Source organism: Mustelus asterias, chromosome 8, assembly GCF_964213995.1.
Source record: "Mustelus asterias chromosome 8, sMusAst1.hap1.1, whole genome shotgun sequence".
NCBI classification, from domain to species: domain Eukaryota; kingdom Metazoa; phylum Chordata; class Chondrichthyes; order Carcharhiniformes; family Triakidae; genus Mustelus; species Mustelus asterias.
Window position 1 is genome coordinate 139,329,804 of NC_135808.1, and position 25,868 is coordinate 139,355,671.

The following is a 25,868-nucleotide window of genomic DNA, read 5'->3' on the forward strand; positions in this document are numbered from 1 at the left end:
TTCCACTCACCCACCACCCTCTGAGTGAAAAACTTACCCCTGACATCTCCTCTGTACCTACTCCCCAGCACCTTAAATCTGTGTCCTCTCGTAGCAGCCATTTCAGCCCTGGGAAAAAGCCTCCGAGAATCCACCCGATCTATACCTCTCAACATCTTGTACACCTCTATCAGGTCACCTCTCATCCTTCGTCTCTCCAAGGAGAAAATACCGAGCTCCCTCAACCTATCCTCATAAGGCATGCCAACCAATCCAGGCAACATCCTTGTAAATCTTCTCTGCACCCTTTCAATCTTTTCCACATCCTTCCTGTAATGAGGCGATCAGAACTGAGCACAGTACTCCAAGTGGGGTCTGACGAGAGTTTTATAAAGCTGCATCATTATCCCCGGACTCCTAAACTCAATCCCTCGATTGATGAAGGCCAGCACACCATACGCCTTCTTAACCACCTCCTCCACCTGCGAGGCCAATTTAGGAGTCCGATGGACCCGGACCCCAAGTTCCTTCTGATCCTCTACACTGCTAAGAGTCTTTCCCTTTATATTATACTCCTTCATCCCATTTGACCTGCCAAAATGGACCACTACACATTTATCCAGGTTGAAGTCCATCTGCCACTTCTCCGCCCAGTCCTGCATCCTATCTATGTCCCTCTGTAACTTCTGACATCCCCCCAAACTGTCCACAACACCACCAACCTTCGTGTCATCGGCAAACTTACCAACCCATCCCTCCACTTCCTTATCCAGGTCATTTATGAAAATGACAAACAGCAAGGGTCCCAGAACAGATCCCTGGGGCACTCCACTGGTGACCGACCTCCATTCAGAAAAAGACCCGTCTACGACCACTCTCTGCCTTCTGCAGGCAAGCCAGTTCTGGATCCACAAGGCAACAGCCCCTTGGATCCCATGCCGTCTCTCTTTCTCGAGAAGTCTTGCATGGGTGACCTTATCGAGCGCCTTGCTGAAGTCCATGTAAACCACATCTACTGCTTTTCCTTCGTCAATGTGTTTAGTCACATTTTCAAAGAACTCCACCAGGCTCGTACGGCACGATTTGCCTTTGACAAAGCCGTGCTGACTACTTTTGAGCATACTAAACTTCTCTAAATGTTCATAAATCCTGTCCCTCAGGATCTTCTCCATCAACTTACCAACCACTGAGGTTAGACTCACCGGTCGGTAATTTCCTGGGCCATCCCTATTCCCTTTCTTGAATATAGGGACCACATCCGCAATCCTCCGGAACCTCTCCCGTCTCCATCGACGACGCAAAGATCATCACCAGAGGCTCTGCAATCTCTTCCCTCGCCTCCCACAGTAACCTGGGGTACATCCCATCCGGTCCCGGCGACTTATCTGTCTTGATGTTATTCAAAGTTTCCAACACATCCTCTTTCTTAATGTCCACATACTCAATCTTTTCAGTCCACCTCAATCCTGTAGTACAACCACCCAGGTCTTTTTCCACCGTGAATACCGAGGTAAAATATTCATTAAGCACCTCTGCTATTTCTTCAGGTTCTGTACAGACTTTCTCACCTTCACATTTTATAGGTCCTATTCCTTCACATCTCATCCTTTTACTCTTCACATATTTATAGAACGCCTTAGGGTTGTCCTTAATCTTACTTGCCAAGGCCTTCTCGTGACCCCTTCTGGCTCTCCTAATTTCTTTCTTAAGTCCCTTCCTCCAAGCCGTATACTCATCTAGATCCCTATCATCGCCAAGCTCTCTGAACCTTTTGTACGCTTTCCTTTTCTTTTTGACTAGGTTCAGCACAGCTTTTGTGCACCACGGTTCCCGTAACCGACCAAAACCTCCCTGTCTCATCGGAACGTTGTCATTCAGAACTCCAGACAAACATTCCTTGAAAATCTGCCACCTCACTTCGGTACTTTTCCTCGAGAATACCTCCTTCCAATTTACGCCTCTAATCTCCTGCCTGATGGCTTCATATTTCCCCTTACTCCAGATAAACACTTTCCTAGCTTGCCTGATCCTATCTCTTTCCAATGCGAGCATAAAGGAAATAGAGTTATGATCACTATCCCCAAGATGCTCCCCCACTGAGAGATCCGACACCGGTCCAGGCTCATTAGCTAGTACCAGATCGAGTACAGCCTCTCCTCTTGTAGGTTTATCCACATTCTGTGTCAGGAAACCCTCCTGAACACACCTAACAAACTCCTCCCCATCCAAACCCCTTACCCCAGGGATATTCCAATCGATGTTTGGGAAATTAAAGTCTCCCATCACGACAACCCTGTTATTCCTACATCTCTCCAGGATCTGATTCCCTATCTGATCCTCAACATCCCTGTTACTATTGGGCGGCCTGTAGAAAACACCCAGCAAAGTTATCGACCCCTTCCCGCTCCGAACTTCCACCCACAGAGACTCCGTAGACAATCCCCCCATGGCTTCCACCTTCTCTACAGCTGTGACACTCTCCCTGATCAGCAGTGCCACTCCCCCCCTCTTTTGCCTCCCTCTCTGTCCTTTCTGAAGCATCTGAAACCCGGCACCTGAAATATCCAGTCCTATCCCTGTCCCCAAGTCTCCGCAATGGCCACCACATCACACTTCCAAGCATCAATCCACACTCTAAGCTCATCCACTTTATTCACTACACTCCTGGCGTTAAAATAGACACATCTCAAACCTTGACACTGAAACTATCTCAGTAACTTTTACAAATACTTAACCATATTGAATGTGAGACTTCTCTACGTCTGGTCCCAGTGTGACTCCACAAATATCACAGTGAATTCACTAAAGACTAATGTTTGTCTGTAACTCGCTCCAACTCTGGAACCCTCCAAGATCACGAGGCTTTTCCAAAACAGTCCATTCCCACGCAACCTTCACTCCAACATTGGCAACCATCTCTTTAGCTGCCTTAGCTCTGGATACATTGCTGAAACCTCTCTCTCTGTAAACCTCTCTCTTTCTCTCTCTCTGTCTCAACCTGTGGTGCACACTAATCACTGCCTGCCATTTGGAAATAGAGTAAGAAGTTTAACAACACCAGGTTAAAGTCCAACAGGTTTATTTGGTAGCAAAAGCCACACAAGCTTTCGGAGCTCCAAGCCCCTACTTCAGGCGAGTGGGAATTCTGTTCACAAACAGCTTGCGTGGCTTTTGACTGAATGTGGGGATAGGGCCTGGGTGGGATTGTGGTCGGTGCAGACTCGATGGGCCGAATGGCCTCCTTCTGCACTGTAGGGTTTCTATGATTCTATGATTCTATGAGACCAGTTTGCTTCCACTCTTTGTTTCCTGTCTGCCAACCAGTTTTCCATCCATCTCAATACATTTCCCCAACTCCATGTTGGAATCATAGAATCGTACAATGCAGAAGAGGCCCTTCAGCCCATCGAATCTGCACTGACAAGTGAGAAACACCTGATCTCCTACCCAAACCATTTACCAGCACTGAGAGTCATCGAGTCATACAGTGCAGAAAAGGTCTGACAATATCTACAATAAACTCACACTAATCCCATTTTCCAGCCCTTGTCCCATATCCTTGAATGATGTGATATTTCAAGTGCTCATCCAAATAATTTTAAAGGTTGTAATGTTTCTGGCCTCCACTACCTTCCCCGGCAGTGCATTCCAGATTCCCACCACCCTCTGAGTGAAAGAATGTTTTCTTAAATCCCCTCTGAATCTCCTGCCCCTCAACCTAAAACTGTGCCCCTTGTGACTGACCCCTCAATCAAGGGGAACAGCTGCTCCCTGTCACCCTGTCCACACCCCTCATGAAAGTACCTTGAATGTGATGATGGGCCAAGTGCTCATCCAGATACTTTTTAAAGGATGTGAGGCAACCCGCCTCCCCCACCCTCCCAGGCAGCGCATTCCAGACCCTCAACACCCTCTGGGTAAAAAAGCTTTTCCTCACATCCCCCCTAAACCTCCTGCCCCTCACCTTGAACCTATGTCCCCTCGTGACTGACCCTTCAACTAAGGGGAAGGGCATCTATCTCCACTTGGAGATACATCAGGGCTTGATCAGGGGTAGTCAGCATTTTGGGGCTGTATCTTTTCAAAGAGATGTGATTTCAAGGTCCAATCTGCTATCACAGGTGAATGTGAAGCATCCCATCATCACTGAACCAGAGCGGTAGAGTTCCCTCTCTCTCTGTATCATAGAATCCTACAGTGCAGAAAGAGGCCATTTGGCCCATCGAGTCTGCACCCACCACAATCCCACCCAGGCCCTATCCACATATCCCTACATATTTATCCACTAACCCCTCTAACCTATGCATCCCGGGACACTAAGGGGCAATTTAGAATGGCCAATCAACCTAGACTGCAGATCTTTGGACTGTGGGAGGAAACCGGAGCAACCAGAGGAAACCCACGCAGACACGAGGAGAATGTGCAAACTCCACACAGACAGCGACCAGAGCCGGGAATCGAACCCAGGTCCCTGGAGCTGTGAAGCCGCAGTGCTAACCACTGTGCTACCGTGCCGCCCTCAGTCCCTCAGTTTCTCCCTCAGTCCACAGCAGATCAAACCCATGATCTTTAATCAGCAGATTGCAGTCATCTTTCCGATATTTTCTGATTTCATTTGAAAAACTCTCTATTGTTTTCAAGGTTGCTAAATGAATATAGAAAAAATATTATTCATAATCTTCGGCTAATTGATTGCAAACTGTCTCACAGAGCTCCAAGTCTTGGATAAATGTTTGATCTTTGAGTTGCCTGTTTGAAAATAATGGAAACTCAATAAATTCTCACTATTTTCTGTAATTCCAGTCAGTCAGACTTGCAAAGGAAGTTTGAATATCTTCCCACAGCAATAGTCTCTCTCACATTTACAGTGCAATCCATGATCTTGTACAGAATGCTCTGTGTTGACAGATCGAGACAGCTTCATAATAGAATATTGATTGGAGTGTTTTGAGTCCCAGGCAGATTGTATGAACCCCTGCCCCTCGGAGAGAGAGAGCTGCAATGCAGGGAGCATTGCTGAGGAAGGCAGATAGTGTTCCCTGCAACCAGCGATCCTCTGCTTCCTGCTCCAGGTTCAGTGTCTCACAGCCTGATTTTAAACATTCTCATTCCTTCTGTTCCAATTCCCCAGCCAACATTAAAAGTGATGTGAAGCTTGACTGGAGATATTCCTTCCTGATATCGATTGGAATCTTCTGCAGGACGGAGCTGGAATTATTTTTCTGCGGCTCACACTCTTTCAGTCACAGTTAAATTGTGACATTGAGAAGTGTCTCCCAGTGGGGCAGAGTCTGGGGAACAGATTGTTCTGGGTTTTGGTGCCATTTGAAAATCTCATTTTGAAAGGCTAACCTATCTCCTTGACCAAGTGTTGTGTTATTTATTCTCTATCTTCTTTGGTGAGAGTGTCAAACTTTCCGTTTGATTTAGTGTGATGCGCCGAGCAATGTTTTACAATATTAAAGACGTTAAATAAATGTTCTGGTTAAAATCAGATTCATTGTGAACAACACGGCAAATACTGCAATCTATTCCCCTTCTTATAAATCATTTTGCTTTTGCAGTGCTGTTCACGGAAGCAATTTCCACATCCATCCTGTCTTTGGGGAGATGTGTTTGATGTTTGATAGCTCTGCGGTCTGGGTAATTCTCCCAGCAATTTGCTCCTTAGTCAAAGTCCCACGTTCTCAACTGGTCAATTAGGAATTGGTTCTCGTCTGCTGTATTTACCATTTCAATTGCAGCAACTGAAATCATAATGTGGGAGATAAATAACGATTAAAGTCCTCCTGAGCTGAGACCAGCATCAAATGAGCTGTTAGATTTTCCATCTGGAACAATCTCGTACAGAGTGCTGCCTCCTCATTTCTTCATTATTATAGAATGAGGCTGCACAAGAGAAGGCCATTCAGCCCATCATATCTGTGCTGGCTCTGTAAACAAGCTATCCAAGTTCCACTCCCCCGGCTCTCGCCCCGAATCTCCTGTATTTTCCCCTCCAACTCTCTCCCCAATTCCCTTTTGAAAGTTATTATTGAATCTGCTTCCATCGCCCTTTCAGGCAGCACATTCCAGATCACAACAACTCACTGTGTCAAATAAACTCCCCTCATCTCCCCCTCTGGTTCTTTTCCCGATTCTCTTCAATCTGTGTCCCTCTGGTTACCCACCCTCCTGTCACTGCAAACACTTTCTCCTGATTTACTCCATCAAAGCTCTTCCTGATTTTGAGCTCCTCTATTAAATCTCCTCTGAACCTTCTCTGCTCCAAGGAGAACAATCCCAGCTTCTCCAGTCTCTCCACATTCACTGAGGTCCCTCATCCCTGGGAACATTCTCGTAAATCTCCTCCACACCCTCTCCAAGGGCCTGACATCCTCCTAAAATGTGGAGCCCAGATCGGGACACAATTATATTGCACTTTGGAAGAATCATGGAATCCCCACAGTGCAGAAGGAGGCCATTTAATCCATTGAGGCTGCAGCGACTCTCCGAAAGAGCATCCCACTCAGGGCCACTCCTCCACCCTATCCCCACAAATCCCGTGCATGATTCTCAAGAATCACCCTCTTAAAGGGACCACGTGACCATACTCCTTCCCGCTAACTCCCTGAATCCACCGATGAATAGAAACATAGGCCCATGTGGCACAACAACACATCAGGCACACCGAAAGAACAAACTGATCACAAAGTCAGTCGCTCTGGGGATTCCGGACACTGGAGGAAGGTCCCAGCTTGGTACTGGGCCATCTAGAGAGTAGAGAATCCGGGCCGGTAGATCATCACTCCGGGGTTAACATCCTCCTCAGTAGCTTCTTCCTCAGCCTCGGAAACCATTGGTTGTCTCAGCTCCACGTTAACCGCAGGCACTGCTGGGCGAGTAGCTGGCGAGCACAGGCCCACCGCAGGCACTGCTGGGCGAGTAGCTGGCGAGCACAGGCCCACCGCAGGCACTGCTGGGTGATTAGCTGGCGAGCACAGGCCCCACCTAAGGACACACCTGGTGGTTCCCCGTGTCAGGCCCAACTATCTTCTTCAAAAGTTCCACTTGTTTTTTTACAAGGCGACCTCGAGCTTCGACAACATCGGAGACCAGTCCCGTTCTTTCCACAATTTTACCAGCCACCCATGTTGGTCCATCACCAAAGTTCCTGCCATAACTAAATCATCCCTCAGTCCTTTTCCTCAAGTTATGGTTTTCTCTCTGGATGGTTTATCCAGCCTCCACCTTCCCCAATCTGGAAATACCCAATCCAAACAGGTCTCCAGGCAGCATCTCATTAATAATTCGGTTGGTGTAACCCCTGTGGCCACATTTGACAAACGACAACAAGAAACTTGCCAAGAGTAAAGGCAGTGAACTCTGACAAAGGCTCATCCAGACTCAGAATGCTGCCTCTATTCTCTCTCTCCACACTTGCTGTCAGATCTGCTGACAATTTTTTGTTTTTGTAAAGACAGTGACCTCTGAATTTGCTTTTCCATCGATGATTTGAACGTTTGTACAGCTCGTTCTGCTAACCAATTGCAGACTGGGTAGGAAGGTGCTGAGCAAACACAGAGAAGCTCATTTCCCTTAAATTTCTGGAGCTCCTCTGCTGCAGATGCTGTGCTGTTTGTGTGACACTAAGACCTCTGCCTGCTGCGGATGGCAAAAATCTGTTGTAACCTGTCAGTTGTGGCTGTAGCCAGTGTAGATTTCAGTCTTTGGACGAGCAGCTGTTTGGATGAGGAACATTTGTCCAATAAACAGTTTTGTGAAGTCTGTGCGCAGTATTGACCAAGGCCAGACTGGCCACTCCCATGGCTGCACATTCACCGGTGGCAGCAATGGCTGCTGGGCTTCACAACTGGGGTAATGGCTGACCATTCTTTCAATCTCCTTGGCGATGCCCGGCCACCAGACATAGCTTTGGGCGAATGCTGCCCCGTCCAAGATGTGTGGCGTGCGATTCCTGTACTGAAAGCCATTGTCCCTGGGGTGACATTGTGCCACAAGCCCCCCACAATAACATGCCGTCCTCAGATATTTGCCAGAATTTTACCAGCACACCCACCCTGATTCTGGGCGGCTCAGAGGCTGGCAAAATGGCATCTCCATTGGCATTGGGCGGGATCTTACGAGCCTCAGACGGGCGAGGCGGTAACATTCCAGCAGTTATCTCCATCCTACGCTGCTGGTAAGGTTCAGCTAGTTCTGACTGATCATATCGCATTCCGTGCATCACCATCCTCTTCACTCTCACTGGGTTCCATAGAACCATAGAAAATTACAGCTCAGAAACAGGCCTTTTGGCCCTTCTTGGCTGTGCCGAACCATTTTTTGCCTAGTCCCATTGACCTGCACTTGCACCATATCCCTCCACACCCCTCTCATCCATGAACCCATCCAAGTTTTTCTTAAATGTTAAAAGTGACCCCGCATTTACCACTTTATCCGGCAGCTCATTCCACACTCCCACCACTCTCTGCGTGAAGAAGCCCCCCCTAATATTCCCTTTAAACTTTTCTCCTTTCACCCTTAACCCATGCCCTCTGGTTTTTTTCTCCCCTAGCCTCAGCGGAAAAAGCCTGCTCGCATTCACTCTATCTATACCCATCAAAATCTTATACACCTCTATCAAATCTCCCCTCAATCTTCTACGCTCCAGGGAATAAAGTCCCAACCTATTCAATCTCTCTCTGTAACTCAGCTTCTCAAGTCCCGGCAACATCCTTGTGAACCTTCTCTGCACTCTTTCAACCTTATTTACATCCTTCCTGTAACTAGGTGACCAAAACTGTACACAATACTCCAAATTCGGCCTCACCAATGCCTTATATAACCTTACCATAACACTCCAACTTTTATACTCGATACTCCGATTTATAAAGGCCAATGTACCAAAGGCACTCTTTACGACCCTATCCACCTGTGACATCACTTTTAGGGAATTCTGTACCTGTATTCCCAGATCCCTCTGTTCAACTGCATTAAGAACATAAGAAATAGGAGCAGGAGTAGGCCATCTAGCCCCTCGAGCCTGCCCCGCCATTCAATAAGATCATGGCTGATCTGACGTGGATCAGTACCACTTACCCGCCTGATCCCCATAACCCTTAATTCCCTTACCGATCAGGAATCCATCCATCCGCGCTTTAAACATATTCAGCGAGGTAGCCTCCACCACCTCAGTGGGCAGAGAATTCCAGAGATTCACCACCCTCTGGGAGAAGAAGTTCCTCCTCAACTCTGTCTTAAACCGACCCCCCTTTATTTTGAGGCTGTGTCCTCTAGTTTTAACTTCCTTACTAAGTGGAAAGAATCTCTCCGCCTCCACCCTATCCAGCCCCCGCATTATCTTATAAGTCTCCATAAGATCCTCCCTCATCCTTCTAAACTCCAATGAGTACAAACCCAATCTCCTCAGCCTCTCCTCATAATCCAAACCCCTCATCTCCGGTATCAACCTGGTGAACCTTCTCTGCACTCCCTCCAATGCCAATATATCCTTCCTCATATAAGGGGACCAATACTGCACACAGTATTCCAGCTGCGGCCTCACCAATGCCCTGTACAGGTGCATCAAGACATCCCTGCTTTTATATTCTATCCCCCTCGCAATATAGGCCAACATCCCATTTGCCTTCTTGATCACCTGTTGTACCTGCAGACTGGGCTTTTGCGTCTCATGCACAAGGACCCCCAGGTCCCTTTGCACGGTAGCATGTTTTAATTTGTTTCCATTGAGATAGTAATCCCATTTGTTATTATTTCTTCCAAAGTGTATAACCTCGCATTTCTCAACGTTATACTCCATTTGCCATATCCTCGCCCACTCACTCAGCCTGTCCAAATCTCTCTGCAGATCTTCTCCGTCCTCCACACGATTCACTTTTCCACTTATCTTTGTGTCGTCTGCAAACCTCGTTACCCTACACTCCGTCCCTTCCTCCAGATCATCTATATAAATGGTAAATAGTTGCGGCCCGAGTACCGATCCCTGCGGCACGCCACTAGTTACCTTCCTCCAACCGGAAAAACACCCATTTATTCCGACTCTTTGCTTCCTGTCGGATAGCCAGTCCCCAATCCACTTTAACACACTACCCCCAACTCCGTGTGCCCTAATCTTCTTCAGCAGCCTTTTATGGGGCCCCTTATCAAACGCCTTTTGGAAATCCAAAAACACCGCATCCACCGGTTCTCCTCCATCAATCGCCCTAGTCACATCTTCATAAAAATCCAACATGTTCGTCAAGCACGACTTTCCCCTCATGAATCCATTCTTCAGAGTCCTACCATTTACCCTGTACATTCTACTTTGATTTGTCCTTCCAAAGTGCAATATCTCACACTTGTCTGCGTTAAATTCCATTTGCCATTTTTCAGCCCATTTTTCTAGTTGGTCCAAATCCCTCTGCAAGCTTTGAAAACCTTCCTCACTGTCCACTACACCTCCAATCTTTGTATCATCAGCAAACTTGCTGATCCAATTTACCACATTATCATCCAGATCATTGATATAGATGACAAACAACAATGGACCCAACACCGATCCCTGCGGCACACCACTAGTCACAGGCCTCCACTCGGAGAAGCAATCCTCCACAACCACTCTCTGGCTTCTTCCATTGAGCCAGTGTCTTATCCAATTTACTACCTCCCCATGTCTGCCTAGCGACTGAACCTTCCTAACTAACCTCCCATGAGGGACCTTGTCAAAAGCCTTGCTGAAATCCTGTCAGTCCAAGTTCCCGTCAGTCCAAGTTTTTAAGTGAGTGGCTGAGACCAGCAATGTTTAAGTGCAGCACCGAAACTATTCCTGGTGGTCCAGGTGGTGATGGTACTGTCTGCGGCAGACTGAGACAGCTGAGAGCATCTGCATTCAGTATCAGTGACCCTGGCCTATATTGGGAAGAGGAGCTGTATGCAACTAACCCCAAGGCCCATCTCTGCGCCCTTGCAGAGGTGATTGGTCGCACTGGTTTATCCCATGGAATAAACCCAACAACGACTTGTGATCTGATCTGACAGTGAAATGTAAACTGTACATACTGATGAAACTTCCTCACTCAATAAGTTACCACCAAACTCTCGCTATCTATCTGGGAATAGTTCTTTTCCACATCTGACAATGTTCTCGATGCAAAGACACTGGGTCTTTCTGCTCCATCGAGCATCCTGTGGGACAAAACCGTTCCCACTCCATACGGTGATGTAATCACAGGGTCACTACCAAGGCTTTGGTTGGATCAGAACGTACAAGTAATGCCGACAACTGTAAGGTTTGCTTTACTTCTGTAAACACCTCCCTTTATTCCTCTCCGCATTTCCATCGCTGATGTTTCTTTAACAGCTGGCCAAGTGGGGTTATGGTGGTAAACACATTTTGTAATAATTCACCATTCCTGGGAATGATTTTAACTCTGATATGTTTTCTGGCTGTGGAACTTCCTTAACAGCTTTAACTTTATCCTCCAAAGGATGGAAACCTTCAGCATCTACCCTGAAACCCAAACATGTAACTTCCTCTGCCTGGAAAATGCATTTCTCCTGTCTCAATCTCACACCCACTTCTTTAATTCTTCTCAAAACCTCCTCCAAGTTAGCTCTGTGTTCTTCGGGTGAGGCCCCTATCATTAGGATGTCATTGAGATCAACCATTACATTCGGGATGTTTCGTAATAAACTTTCCATCGTACGCTGGAAAATGGCACAGGCACAGTGGCTCAGTGGTTAGCACTGCCGCCCCACAGCACCAGGGACCCGGATTCCAGCCTCAGGTCACTGTCTGTGTGGAGTTTGCACATTCTCCCCGTGCCTGTGCGTTTCCTCCGGGTGCTCCGGTTTCCTCCCACAGTCCAAAGATGTCCAAGTTAGGCGGATTGGCCATGCTAAATTACCTCTTAGTGTCAGGGAGATTAGGAGGGTAAATACGTGGGGTTTCGGGGATAAGGCCTGTGTTGGTGGTGCAGGCTCGATGGGCCGAATGGCCTCCTTCTGTACTGTCGGGATTCTGTGATTCTCTGACTCCAAACGTGTATGCTGGTGTGGATGCTGACAGTAACTAACCTCTGCGAATCTTCATCCAACTCCAGCTTCAGGCATGACTGAGATCTAACTTGGTGTACCTCAGGCCTCCTGCTAAGCTGGTGTTGAGATCTCCAATTCTCAGAATAGTGTATCGATCTATCTGACCTCAGTTTGCAGTTAATTTATAATCCACACAGAATCTTACAGTGCAACCTGGCTTCAAGATTGGGACTATATGTGCAGCCCATTCCGAGAATTGTACACATCTTCCAATCTTCCTGACACCATTTCTACTTCCTGATGGAGCGTGTAAGGCACTGGGCAATTTACCATTGCCTCACCGTTCAAATACATTTTGGCTTTAGCCACTTTTATTCACCCCAGTTCCTTCTGGAAAACCTCAGAGTATCTGCACAGTCACTCCATCCCGAATATTCAGTATCTCCAGCCAGTCTAATTTTCTCTGCTTCAACCAGTCTCGACGCATGAGACATGATCTGTGGCCCTCGATCACTAGAACAGGTAGTTGTGCTGCTTGGTTTCTGAAGGATATCATTACTGGCTGCCTTTAACATCTCTCCTGTGTACATAGACAAAGTGGTTTCGGAATGCCAACCTCGAGGGTTGCAGAGCTGGAGGCATTGCTTACCCCCAGTGACTGTGGCCACGGCTCCAGTGTCCTCCTCCATTGGCTGTCAGGGTTGTTTCTGTCAGTGGAACTTTGTTGCGTTGGACTTGGGTTAAATTTCAGATCCCCTGTTGGGCCCTCATCGAGTTTCTTTAACGGTGTTTTTATTTGCGAGTTCTGTCCTGCCTGCTTCATTCTGTAAACTATCCTTCCTTTTACAGTTGGAATGTTTGTAATTTCCGCACTGGCAACTTTCCTGGGAGTGTCCTCCCCGACATTGAAAACAAGCTTCCACCCCCAGTGCTGTACTGTCCCTCTCGGAAATTGCTGCAAACTCACTCGCCCTGTTCCCCACAGCAGCCGTTTCCAAACACAAACCCTTCACCTCTTTGGGAGCGTCCTGCAATTCATTTCATAGAAATCACAGAAACCCTACAGTGCAGAAAGAGGCCATTCGGCCCATCATGTCTGCCCCAACCACAATCCCGCCCAGGCCCTACCCCCATATCCCTACATATTTACCCACTAATCCCTCTAACCTACGCATCTCAGGACTCTAAGGGGCAATTTTTAGCATGGCCAATCAACCTAACCCTCACATCTTTGGACTGTGGGAGGAAACCGGAGCACCCGGAGGAAACCCACGCAGACACGAGGAGAATGTGCAAACTCCACACGGACAGTGACCCAAGCCGGGAATCGAACCCAGGTCCCTGGAGCTGTGAAGCAGCAGTGCTAACCACTGCGCTACCGTGCCACCCTATTTTCCATCCGGTATTTCCATCCGGTTCAGCGCATTCAGCCACCTTTACAGCTTTCCCTAAAGGGATTTAGTATCAGCTGTCAGCTTTCGTTGCAATGTGAGGCTGTTGATCCCGCAGACCTAACCGTTTCTTAACATTTCCCCTAAAGCTGGGCCGAATTTGCAGTATTCCGCTAACCCTCTCAATCTGGCCATGAAGCCGGAGATGATCTCTCCTGGCTCCTGGACTGCGGAATGAAATTTACATCTCAACAAGATAATTGAATGTCGAGGTTAAAATCATCTTGAACTATTTTAGTTATCTGGTCAAATGACTTGGCCAGAATTCTCCGACCTGGCCCGAAGCTGGGATTATCCGGCCCTTGGATGTGAACGGAGATTTTGCTGAGCTTATTTTCATCGCTCCCCCTCCTCCCCCTCTAGCTGCACACTGCGATCTTCCAATAATGAATGAAAGGCTTTCCTCATCGCCAGTGTAATCATTTTGAAGGTGACTAGTTGTGAATAAAGCAATAATTGGTTTATTAACAACAATATTGATATTTATAATTAAGGGTCTGACAGAACTGAACACACGATTACTGACTACCTCCCTGGCTCCAACTGAACATCTTCCCCATCCCGGGACACGTGACCTCGTTCCTGATTAGCTAGGCTTCCTGCGCGGCCGGCCTGATCATGTGACCCTCAGGGATTGCCCAATTAATGGGATCACGTTTCCATAGTATTAAAGTACCTCAAGGTCTCTTTGTCATCCTGTACACGTCCTTTCACAACCTTTAACCTTTCTCCTCTGTCTCACTCTCTCTCTCTAATCTCCTCAACAACCCTCTGAGATCTCAGCAATTCTGGTCTCCAGCACACCCCCATTTCCATTGATTATCCAATCCTAGGCTCTGGAATTCCCTTCCTGAACCTGTCTGCCCCTCTTTCCTCCTCATCGTGTTTAGTCACGAATATCACTGCATGTGGCCCAGACTCACATTCCAGTTTGATTTACCAGGCTCTGAAGTTAATTACACTAAAGGTGCTATACAAATGCACGTTGCTAGGTCAGGTTCCAGTGATGTGTCCTCCAGTGTGAAGAAAAGACAGTAATAAAACAGGGGCAATAAATATCACATTAAATATTTCACTGTGGAATGATTGAGGGGATAACTAGACATTTTTCTGTGTAACTATTGATGCCACTGTATCTAAGTGTCGAACAATAATGAGTCACACAACATCAAATTCCAGAGAAAATAGTAAAATTGAAAGAAGATGAATTGCTTCTTCAAGGAGTGAGCAGTAACAGTGATGGACATGAGATTCTGGGACATTGTGTGTTTATGGCGAATTTACGATCGGCAGTGGACAGTGTTATTACGGGGCAGTTATTAGGATGTATCAGACACAAAGCTGCCTCTTACTAACTGAATATTAACAGCCAGGGAGCAATCAATCTTCCAAAGGAAAAAGACTGCTGGAAAAGTTCATGTTATTTCCAACTGTGAATTGCTGATGAGATTGCAGGTAGATTGTGTCCTTACTGATGGTTCTGTGTTAATCGAGTGCCACTCTTTATTTCTGCAGGGACCTCATGGAGCTGCAGGAGCTGAAGGAAGACAGGGAGATAAAGGAGCGAAAGTACGAAAATACATTCCCATTGCTTCATTCAAACTAACCAGCCACTGTACTTTGCTGCATTGACATCAAAGATCCCACCCGTACAATATTCAGGCAGAGGGACGGAGAGTACAACTGCACCATGTGACGTGTAGCCAGTGACAGAGGCGAATGATTTATTATCTTGCAAGATCAGTATTGTCAATGTCCCCAGGATCAAAACCAGTCACCATCCAAGACAAAGCAGCCACTAATTCACTCCCTCCACCATAGACAAGCAGCGACAGCCGTGTGTACATCTACAAGATCCACAGTAAGAACTGGCCAAGGTTCCTTAGGCAGCACTTTCCAAACCCATCACCACTGCCATCTAGCAGAGTGGCAAACACACCTGTAAGAATCAAAAGCTAACCATTTATAGATATAAGGTAAACACAACTAAATGCAATCGGGAATTCAGGAGAAACTTCTTTATCCAGAATGTACAAGCTGCTATCACAGGAAGTTGTTAAAGTGAATAATTTAAACCAGTGGCAAAGTTCCCCCATAGGAAACTCCCACCAATCCCCATGGACCTCCCACCAATCCCCATGGACCTCCCACCAATCCCCATGGACCTCTCACCAATCCCCATGGACCTGCTGCCAGTTTGACTCGGTCCACATTCACTGGAATTGTGGTAACTCCAGTCAGGAAGAAGGGGAGATCCTCTCTCTCAATGATGAAACAGTGAGGTGCTGCCTGGTTCCACGTTGGAGAGATTCAGTCTCATGTTGGGCTTGATGTTCAGCCAGTTTTAGTTTTGTTTACTGAACATCCAGTCTCACATTTCTATTTTGGAACAGACTCCGAAACCTTCCTTATAAAATAATAAGTTGCATTGGGCCCACAGTGACTTGGCTGCTTGGATTCAGAATTGGGTTGGCCATAGAAGTCAGACAGCAGTGGTGAAGGGTGTTTCTCTGGCTGGAGGTCCATGACTAGTGGTGTTCGATAGGGATGTGTACTGGGACCTCTGCTGTTTGTGAGATATATAAATGACTTAGATGAAAATGTAGATGGGTGGGTTAGTAAGTTTGCAGATGACACAAAGTTAGATAGAGTTGTGGATAGTGTAGAAGGTTGTCAAAGGATACAGCGGGATGTAGATCAGTTGCAGAAATGTACGGAGAAATGGCAGATGGAGTTTAATCTGGGCAAGCGTGAAGTGCTGCACTCTGCGATGTTAAGGGTAAGTATACAGTTAATGGCAGGATCCTGAACAGCATTGATGGACAGAGGGATCTTGGGTTTCAAGTCCATAGCCCCCTGAAAGTGGCCACACAAGTGGATAGGAAAGTAAAAAAGGTGTATGATATGCTTGCCTTTATTGGTTGGGGCATTGAGTACAAGAGTCAGGATCGGTAGGGATTGGGTCTGGTTATTTGTTGGTAAGGATCGGTGGAAAATGGGTCTGGCTATTTCTCGGTGAATATCGATAGAGAATGGGTGAAAATCCGAGCCTGCATTGGTTGTCTACGAGATTGCTGTCAGGGGCTCAAGATCTGGAAGTCACTGTTGTCGCGGGCAGGAACGCGACTCTGGATCTTCCTTCTCCCTCCACCGCGCTGTCATCAGGTTCACCCACCCATAGCGAGTGTATACAGGTTAGCCTGCAGTGAAACTTGTTGACCATAATACATTGACTTATTAACTGAGTTGACCGAGCAGAATCAGTGGATGTGGTTTATTTAGACTTTCAAAAGGCTTTCGACAAGGTCTCACGTAACAGACTACGATGTAAAGTTAAAGCACCTGGGATTGCAGGTAATGTCTTGAGATGGATAGAAAACTGGTTAGCAGATAGGAAGCAAAAAGTTGGCATAAATGGGTCAAGAGATATGGGAGGAAGGAGGAATCAGGATTTGAATTTGATGATCAGCCATGATCAAAATAAATGGCGGAACAGGTTCAAAGGGCCGATTGGCCTCCTCCTGCTTCTAGCTTCTATGTTTCTAACCTGCCATCTCTTGATCCCCTGTCGTATGTCGACACTGCGCCAAAATGATGTTTCAGACGGATGTGAACCAGTTGTGGGAATCGACACAGCAGCATAAAGGTTAATATATCCCTCGGGGGGAGAGGGACATAGCGGTCAGTGACCTGGCACTGCCCCTTGGAACTGCCCCTTGGAACAGGTTGGCACTGCCATTCTGCTACCATGCCACCCTGGCAGTACCAGCTGTGCCAAGGGGTGTGCCTCTGTGGCAGCCTCATGGGGGGGCAGTTAATATTGCAGTGCTTGTGGGATCGGTAGAGAATGGGACTGGTTTATTCTCGGTGAGAGTCAGTAGAGATTAGATTTGGTTATTTCTTGGTGAATATCAGTAAAGAACGGCTCTGGTTATTTTAATGTCCTCCTGGTGGACAGGGTTTATTGTTGTCCTGTGATTATTTCTGATGAACTCTGAGAAGTCCCTGTGGTCTTATTGACAGAGAGTCTGGTGCCTACAGATATCGGAATGCAGCACTGATGTTTTTGGTTAATGGAGAATATTGTATTTCTAATTATTGCGCATTCAGAATGCGGAATTCGATTCGGGATAATGTGACCTCTGTTGATCTCAGTGAATATGATGTAAATTGGCTTTTTCCGTGTTGTGATGTTTTCTGGTATCAGCTTGCTGACAGCTCTCAATCCAATCAATGGGCATGCTTTAACAGCGATTCTTCTCATTCCTTAATCCTTCAATTGGACACGGAGACACTGACTGCCAGCCCCCACCCCCCCCTCCCCCCCGCCACCCCAGTTAGTTTCCGTCGATCGCCCATCAATTTCCTTTTGAAATTACTGGGTTGAATTTCACCTGTCCTGATGGGCATTTTCACATGGAGTTGACATGTAGAATAGCCCAACAACTAACTGCCCGCCCCCCATGCCCCTCCAGCAATGGCACGGTGGTACAGTGCAGTGGTTCGCACTGCTGTCTCACAGTGCCAGGGACCCAGGTTCGATTCTCAGCCTCGGGTCACTGTCTGTGTGGAGTTTGCACATTCACCCAATGTCTATGTGGGTTTCCTCCAGGAGCTCCGGTTTCCTCCCACAATCCGAAGATGTGCGGGTTAGGGCGATTAGCCATGGTAAATTGCCTCTAGTGTCAGGGGATTAGCAGGGTAAATATGTAGGGATACGGGAATAGGGCCTGGGTGGGATTGTGGTCGCTGCAGACTCGATGGGCCGAATGGCCTCCTTCTGCACTGGAGGGATTCTATGTCTATGATTTAAAGTTTAAAAGTTTATTTATTGGTCTCAAGTAAGGCTTGCAACAACATTGCAATGCAGTTACTGTGAAATTTCCCTAGTCGCCACACTCCGGCACCCGTTCGGGTCAATGTACCGAACCGGCACGTCTTTCAGAATGTGGGAGGAAACCAGAGCACCCGGAGGAAACCCACACAGACACGGGGAGAATGTACAAAGTCCACACAGACAGTGACCCAAGCCGGGAATCGAATCCAGATCCCTGGTGCTGTGAAGCAGCAGTGCTAACCATTGTGCTACCGTGCCACTCACTGGAATTTATGATTCTAGCCAGGTGGAAAGAGCAGTCAGTAAAGCATTCTGTATCCTGGGCTTTATTAATAGGGGCACAGAGTACAAGAGCAAGGAACATAGAACATAGAACATTACAGCGCAGAACAGGCCCTTCGGCCCACGATGTTGCACCGACCAGTTAAAAAAAAACTGTGACCCTCCAACCTAAACCAATTTCTTTTCGTCCATGAACCTATCTACGGATCTCTTAAACGCCCCCAAACTAGGCGCATTTACTACTGATGCTGGCAGGGCATTCCAATCCCTCACCACCCTCTGGGTAAAGAACCTACCCCTGACATCGGTTCTATAACTACCCCCCCTCAATTTAAAGCCATGCCCCCTCGTGCTGGATTTCTCCATCAGAGGAAAAAGGCTATCACTATCCACCCTATCTAAACCTCTAATCATCTTATATGTTTCAATAAGATCCCCTCTTAGCCGCCGCCTTTCCAGCGAAAACAATCCCAAATCCCTCAGCCTCTCCTCATAGGATCTCCCCTCCATACCAGGCAACATCCTGGTAAACCTCCTCTGCACCCTCTCCAAAGCCTCCACATCCTTCCTGTAATGTGGGGACCAGAACTGCACACAGTACTCCAAGTGCGGCCGCACCAGAGTTGTGTACAGTTGCAACATAACGCTACGACTCCTAAATTCAATCCCCCTACCAATAAACGCCAAGACACCATATGCCTTCTTAACAACCTTATCTACTTGATTCCCAACTTTCAGGGATCTATGCACACATACACCTAGATCCCTCTGCTCCTCCACACTATTCAAAGTCCTCCCGTTAGCCCTATACTCAACACATCTGTTATTCCTACCAAAGTGAATTACCTCACACTTCTCCGCATTAAACTCCATCCGCCACCTCTCGGCCCAACTTTGCAACCTGTCTAAGTCTTCCTGCAAACTACGACACCCTTCCTCACTGTCTACCACACCACCGACTTTGGTGTCATCAGCAAATTTGCTAATCCACCCAACTATACCCTCATCCAGATCATTAATAAATATTACAAACAGCAGTGGCCCCAAAACAGATCCCTGAGGTACACCACTTGTAACCGCACTCCATGATGAATATTTACTATAACCAGGAGGTTATACTGAACTTATACAAGATACCAGTTAGACTCAGCGAGAATATTGTGTACAGCTCTGGGTGCTGCACTATAGGAAGGATGTGAATACATTGGAGAGAGAGCAGAAGAGGTTTATGAGAATGATTCCAGGGATGAGAAACTTCAGTTATGAAGATGGACCGGAAAGATTGGGACTGTTCTCCTTGGAGAGAGGAGAGGCTGAGGTGATGTGAAATCATGAGGGGGCTGGACAGAGTAACGAGGGAGAAACTGTTCCCACTCGGAAAAGGATCGAGACAGAGAGGGCCCAGATTTAAAGTGATTTACAAAAGAAGCAAATGTGACGTGAGAAAATCTTTTTTCACAAAATAGTAGTTTGGGTCTGGAATGCGCTGCCCGGAATGTGGTGGAGACAGGTTCAATGGAAATATTGGAAAGAGCATGAGATGATTATTTGAATAGAAACAGTGTGCAGGGGTACGGGGAAAAGGCAGGGACATTCAGTCATGATGCTCATTTGGAGAGTGAATGCAGACACGATGGGCTGAATGCTTCCTGTGCTGTAACAATTCTGTGATTCTGAACTTCATTACTGTCACAGAATAATTAGAGCACAGGAGGAGACCATTCAGCCCATCCTGTCTGTGCCCAGCCCATTGTGTCCACACCAATTCTCCATCAGGTATATCAATGTTTAGAGAAGGATAGGTGAAAAGAGGGCCCTGCAGGAAGTCAGTGGCACCTCGATCTACCTTTTTCCACCTCCAGTATTTGGTTCTAAGTTCGTTACAGGGGAAGAAGCTGTTTAGTAAGTAACTAGTAAATTATTCTACTTATAAGAAATAGTTTGTAAAAGTTACGGTATGGCAGGATAGCTCAGCCCAGTGGAATGTGCATCCTGTGGTATGTGGGAAATCATGAACATGCCATGTGGCCTAAACAAACACATCTACAGAAGTGTCATTTGCTGCAGAAGTTTGACCTCTGACTTTCGGGATCTCATCCCCACTTCCTACCTAAGTCATTGGAACCAATGCAGACCACTCCCTCAGTCTGGTGGAGTTGGTGTCACTGTGGTACACCCGAGAGGCTGGCGGCGTCATAGAAAATGTGTTTAGGGAGGTGGTAACCACCCATTAGGAGCGCACAGGCAGAGAGGGAATGGGTGACCATTTACAGACTGAGAACCAGACAGGTAGTGCAGGAGTCTGCTGAGTCAGTCTCGCTAATCGGTTTTCCATTCTGGTCCTTCAGGAGAATGCACCAAGAGCCAGGTCCATGGCATCACTGGTGGCTCCACCTGCACAGGGGGTGAGGAAGAAGAATGGAAGAGCAATAGTGGTGGAGGATTCATTAGTTAGGGAAATGGACAAGCATTTCTGTGGGTGTTCATGTGACTCCAGGACGGTTTGTTGTCTCCCTAGTGCCAGGGTCAAGGATATCATAGAACACCTTTTTTTTAATTCATCCATGGGGTGTGGGCGTCGCTGGCTGGGTCTGAATTTATTGCCCATCCCTGAGGGCAGTTGAGAGTCAACCACATTGCTGTGGCTCTGGAGTCACATGTAGGCCAGGCTGGGCAAGGACGGCAGATTTCCTTCCCTGAAGGGCATTGGTGAACCAGATGGGTTTTTACAACAATCGACAATGGTTTCATGGTCATCAGTAGACTTTTAATTCCAGATTTTTATTGAATTTAAATTTCACCATCTACTGTGGTGGGATTCCTAGAACATAGAACATAGAAAGCCACAGCACAAACAGGCCCTTCGGCCCACAAGTTGCGCTGATCATATCCCTACCTCTAGGCCTATCTATAGCCCTCAATCCCATTAAATCCCATGTACTCATCCAGAAGTCTCTTAAAAGACCCCAACGAGTTTGCCTCCACCACCACCGACGTCAGCCGATTCCACTCACCCACCACTCTCTGAGTGAAAAACTTACCCCTGACATCTCCTCTGTACCTACCCTCCAGCACCTTAAACCTGTGTCCTCTCGTAGCAACCATTTCAGCCCTTGGAAATAGCCTCTGAGAGTCTACCCTATCCAGACCTCTCAACATCTTGTAAACCTCTATCAGGTCACCTCTCATCCTTCGTCTCTCCAGGGAGAAGAGACCAAGCTCCCTCAACCTATCCTCATAAGGCATGCCCCCCAATCCAGGCAACATCCTTGTAAATCTCCTCTGCACCCTTTCAATGGCTTCAACATCTTTCCTGGAATGAGGTGACCAGAACTGCGCGCAGTACTCCAAGTGGGGTCTAACCAGGGTCCTATAAAGCTGCAGCATTATCTCCCGACTCCTAAACTCAATCCCTCGATTAATGAAGGCCAGTACGCCGTACGCCTTCTTGACCGCATCCTCCACCTGCGAGGCCGATTTAAGAGTCCTATGGACCCGGACCCCAAGGTCCTTCTGATCCTCTACACTGCTAAGAATGGTACCCTTCATATTATACTGCTGCTTCATCCCATTGGATCTGCCAAAATGGATCACTACACACTTATCCGGGTTGAAGTCCATCTGCCACTTCTCCGCCCAGTCTTGCATTCTATCTATGTCTCGCTGCAACTTCTGACATCCCTCCAAACTATCCACAACACCACCTACCTTGGTGTCGTCAGCAAACTTACCAACCCATCCCTCCACTTCCTCATCCAGGTCATTTATGAAAATGACAAACAGCAAGGGTCCCAGAACAGATCCCTGGGGCACTCCACTGGTCACTGACCTCCATGCAGAGAAAGACCCCTCCACAGCCACTCTCTGCCTTCTGCAGGCAAGCCAGTTCTGGATCCACAAGGCAACAGCCCCTTGGATCCCATGCCCTCTCACTTTCTCAAGAAGTCTTGCATGGGGGACCTTATCGAACGCCTTGCTGAAGTCCATATAGACCACATCCACCGCTCTTCCTTCGTCAATGTGTTTGGTCACATTTTCAAAGAACTCAACCAGGCTCGTAAGGCACGACCTGCCCTTGACAAAGCCGTGCTGACTACTTTTGATCATACTAAACTTCTCTAGATGATCATAAATCCTGTCTCTCAGGATCCTCTCCATCAACTTACCAACCACTGAGGTTAGACTCACCGGTCGGTAATTTCCCGGGCTGTCCCTGTTCCCTTTCTTGAATATAGGGACCACATCTGCAATCCTCCAATCCTCCGGAACCTCTCCCGTCTCCATCGACGATGCAAAGATCATCGCCAAAGGCTCCGCAATCTCCTCCCTCGCCTCCCACAGTAACCTGGGGTACATCCCATCCGGTCCCGGCGACTTACCAACCTTGATGCCATTCAATAGTTCCAACACATCCTCTTTCTTTATGTCCACATGCTCGATCCTTTCTGTCCACCGCAAACCAGCAGTACAACCACCCAGATCCCTTTCCACCGTGAATACCGAGGTAAAGTATTCATTAAGCACCTCCGCCATTTCTAACGGTTCCGCACAAACTTTTCCCCCTTCACCTTTTAAGGGTCCTATGCCTTCACATCTCATCCTTTTACTCTTGACATATTTGTAGAAAGCCTTGGGATTTTCCTTAATCTTACCCGCCAAGGCCTTCTCATGACCCCTTCTCGCTCTCCTAATTTCCTTCTTAAGCTCCTTCCTACATCCCGTATACTCCTCTAAATCCTTAACACCTCCTAGCTCTCTGAACCTTCTGTACGCCTCTCTTTTCTTATTCACTAGGTTCATCACAACCTTCGTGCACCACGGTTCCCGTACCCTACCAACACCCCCCTGTCTCATCGGAACGTTGTCATGCAGAGCTCCAGACAAACATTCCTTGAAAATCCTCCACTTTCCTTCGGTACTTTTCCCCAAGAATGCCTCCTTCCAATTTACCCGTCTAATTTCCTCCCTGATGACACTGTATTTCCATTTACTCCAGAGAAACACTTTCCTAGCCTGCCTGATCCTATCTCTTTCCAATGCTATCGTGAAGGAGATAGAATTATGATCGCTATCCCCAAGATGCTCACCCACCGAGAGATCCTCCACCTGTCCAGGTTCATTAGCCAGCACCAGATCAAGTACAGCCTCTCCTCTAGTAGGTTTATCCACATACTGTGTCAGGAAACTCTCCTGGACACACCTAACAAACTCCTCTCCATCCAAACCCCTAGCCCTAGGGATATTCCAATCTATGTTTGGGAAATTAAAATCTCCCATCACGACAACTCTGTTATTCCTACATCTCTCCAGGATCTGTTTCCCCATCTGCTCCTCAACATCTCTGTTACTATTGGGCGGCCTATAGAAAACACCCAGCAAAGTTACCGACCCCTTCCTGTTCCTAACCTCCACCCACAGAGACTCCGTAGTCAATCCCTCCACGGCGTCCACCTTCTCTACAGCCGTGACACTATCCCTGATCAACAGTGCCACTCCCCCCCCCTCTCTTGCCTCCCTCCCTGTCCTTCCTGAAACATCTAAAACCCGGCACCTGAAGCACCCAGTCCTGTCCCTGAGACATCCAAGTCTCCGTAATGGCCACCACATCACAATTCGAAGCAGCAATCCACGCTCTAAGCTCATCCACTTTATTCACTACACTCCTGGCATTAAAATAGACACATCTCAGACCTTCAGCCTGAGCACTTCCCTTCTCCATCACTCGTCTAACCTCCCTCTTACCCTGTCTACATTCCTTATCTATTTGCGAGCTAACCTCCTCGCTCTCAGTCCCCTCATTTCGATTCCCTCCCCCCAACCTTTCTAGTTTAAAGTCTCTCCAGTAGCCTTAGCCAACCTTCCCGCCAGGATATTGGTCCCCCTGGGATTCAAGTGCCACCCGTCTTTTTTAAACAGGTCACACCTGCCCCTAAAGAGGTCCCAATGATCCAAGTACCCAAATCCTTGTCCCTTGCTCCAGTCCCTCAGCCACGCATTCATTCTCCACCGATTCCTGTTCTCACTCTCCCGCGGCACAGGCAGCAATCCCGAGATTACTACCTTTGCATTCCTCTTTCTCAGCTGTCTACCTAACTCCCTATATTCTCTTTTCATGACCCCTTCCCTCTTCCTACCTATGTCAGCAGTACCTATATGCATCACGACCTTCGGCTCCTCTCCCTCCCCCTTCAGGATTTCTGGGACTCCACCAGAGACATCCCGGACCCCTGCACCAGGGAGGCAAACCACCATCCGAGAGTCCCGTCTGTGTCCGCAAAAACGCCTATCTGACCCCCTCACCGTAGAATCCCCAATTAGCACTACCCTCCTTTCCTTACCCTTTTGCACTACTGGGCCAGGCTCAGCTCCAGAGACACTGCCACCGCTGCTTCGAACCCAGGTCCCCAGAGGATGACCCTAGATCAAGACATTCTCCTGGGGAAGGGTGAACAGTGAGAGGTCATGGACCGCCTTGGCACCAATGACCTTGGTGGGAAGGGGGGTGAGGTCCTGAAAGTAGGTTTGAGGGAATTGGGACGGAAATTAAAAAGCAGGATATCAAAAGCAGTAGAAACATAGAAACATAGAAAAACTACAGCACAAACAGGCCCTTCGGCCCACAAGTTGTGCCGAACACATCCCTACCTTCTAGACCTACCTATATCAGGATTACTCCCAGAGCCAGGTGCTGGCGACCATAGGACTAGGAGGAGTTAGCCATTGGACATGTGGAAGGAGAGTTGGTGTAGGAGCGACGGAATCCAATTTGTGAGGCACTCTGGCCAATTCTGGAGCAGGCCGAATCTGTACAAGATGGACTAGCTGCAGGCTGAGGGTAAGAGAGATTGTGTCTGCATTTTATTTATTTATTTACTTTTCAGTTAAATTTGGCTTAAAAATCGGAGGTTTTTTTCAAAACAAGAAGTAGGCCCAGGAGCAGCCTGGGGAAGGTTTAAAAAGGGCTAATTTAAAAAGGAGTTTTTTTCAAAACAGGAAGTAGGCCCAGGAGCAGCCTGGGGAGGTTTTTTGGAGGGTTTAAAAGCAGGCCGCACTTCTGAGCGGGCAGCGTCTGGAGCAGGCAGTGGAGTGAGCAGGGAGCAGAGTGAGAGCTGAAGGGCTTTGGCTCACAGGGCTTCGGCGAAGGTGAGGAAGGTTGTTTGTTTTTCTTCTGTTACACCCCCTTTTTTGTTTTATCTCCCAAAAACTAAAAAGGACATGGCTGGTATGAGTGGGAGGCCAGTATACTGCATTCGGTGTGGGATGTGGGAGTTCCTGGAGACAGCTTGCCTCCCGGAAGTCCA

General features: G+C 47.6%; 1 protein-coding gene across 1 annotated transcript in view; it reads left to right on the forward strand.

Moving 5' to 3' along the window:
• The window catches only part of LOC144497798 (collagen alpha-1(XI) chain-like), a 494,895-nt gene that overhangs the window by 418,867 nt on the left and 50,160 nt on the right, over positions 1-25,868 (forward strand). Inside the window, exon 40 of the mRNA XM_078219235.1 lies at positions 14,964-15,017. Coding sequence (XP_078075361.1) covers positions 14,964-15,017 — 54 coding nt within the window. The remainder of the gene's footprint in view (positions 1-14,963; positions 15,018-25,868) is intronic.